At 38.6% G+C, this 1,171-nt stretch overlaps 1 protein-coding gene across 1 annotated transcript in view; it reads left to right on the top strand.

The window, feature by feature from the left end:
* Positions 1–1,171, top strand: part of LOC122257866 (uncharacterized) — a 135,503-nt gene that overhangs the window by 114,057 nt on the left and 20,275 nt on the right. Inside the window, exon 5 of the mRNA XM_086552350.1 lies at positions 2–44. Within this exon, the coding sequence (XP_086408476.1) occupies positions 2–44 (43 nt within the window). The remainder of the gene's footprint in view (position 1; positions 45–1,171) is intronic.

Below are 1,171 nucleotides of genomic sequence, written 5' to 3'. Positions count from 1 at the left end.
TTCTACTTCCGGAACCACTTATGTATTACCTTCGAGCTTATGGGGTAAGTGGAAGAAGCTGAATGTGGAGCAGATAGAGGTGGAAAGGGAGCTGGTGGAGGGGAAAGCGGAGCAGGTTGAAGTTAAAGTGGATAGGTGGAGGTAGAGTAGAGTAGGTGAAGATGGAAAGGTGGAGGGGAGAGAGAAGGTCGGTGGGTGACGGAATGGGAAGTTGAGAGTTAAGTAAGATGGATAGGAAGAGAAGATTGAATTACCGTGAAGATTTTGATAGGTGGACAGGAGGTGTAGAGAAATGGGAGCAAGTTAGCGTGGATAAGTGGGGGTGAAGGTGGAGCAGATTACGATGTATAGGAGGAGCTGGTGGAGGAGCAGGTGGAGGTGAAGGTGGAGTTAAAGTTGGAGTAGATGAAGGTGAATGAGAAGAAGAGTTGAATAAGATTAATGAGAAATCAATATATTGAGGTGAATCAGGTGGGAGATCCCTGGAAAGAGGTGAACCAGTTGAATCAGTTAAGAGAATCAGTCGAATTAGGTGAATCGGGTGAGATCAGGTGAATAAAGTGAATCAGGTGAATAAAGTGAATCAGGTGAATAAAGGGAATCAGGTGAATCAGGTGAGAAGATCAGCAATGAAGGAAGTGGCGGATAAAGAAGTATTATTTTTCGTGTTTGATAGTCATCATCTTGAACATTTTATCAATTACTCATTTCTAATCATCTATTTGAAAGGTGATTTATGATTCCTCCACTTCATAATTTTCCGATTTTTTTAGCTATAGTTTTTTTTTCCCAAAAGTAGGAAAAAAGTTGTGAATTCAGAACAAAAAGTGTTGCCATTTTATTCACCCAAAAAGTTCACTTATTATATAAATTGATACTCATCAATTTAATTGTTTGTTTAGGATTCCCCCCAGAAAGTCAATTGTGATTTGATTTTTAATGGAAAAGTTTATATGTGTCGTGTGTTTCCATGTTCTTTATGGTAAAAAAATGTTGAAATAATTTGTTTGTTATTGTTATTGTCTTATAGACCTATCCTTATTGACTTGTTCGTTTTTTTTTATTAACACACACACACACACACACACACACACACACACACACACACACACACACACACACACACACACACACACACACCACAACACACACACAAGATTAATCAGTACAT

Source organism: Penaeus japonicus, unplaced genomic scaffold, assembly GCF_977035675.1.
Source record: "Penaeus japonicus unplaced genomic scaffold, GWHDUDI00000001_assembly GWHDUDI00000026, whole genome shotgun sequence".
NCBI classification, from domain to species: Eukaryota; Metazoa; Arthropoda; class Malacostraca; order Decapoda; family Penaeidae; genus Penaeus; species Penaeus japonicus.
This window is presented reverse-complemented; position numbering and strand designations above follow the sequence as displayed.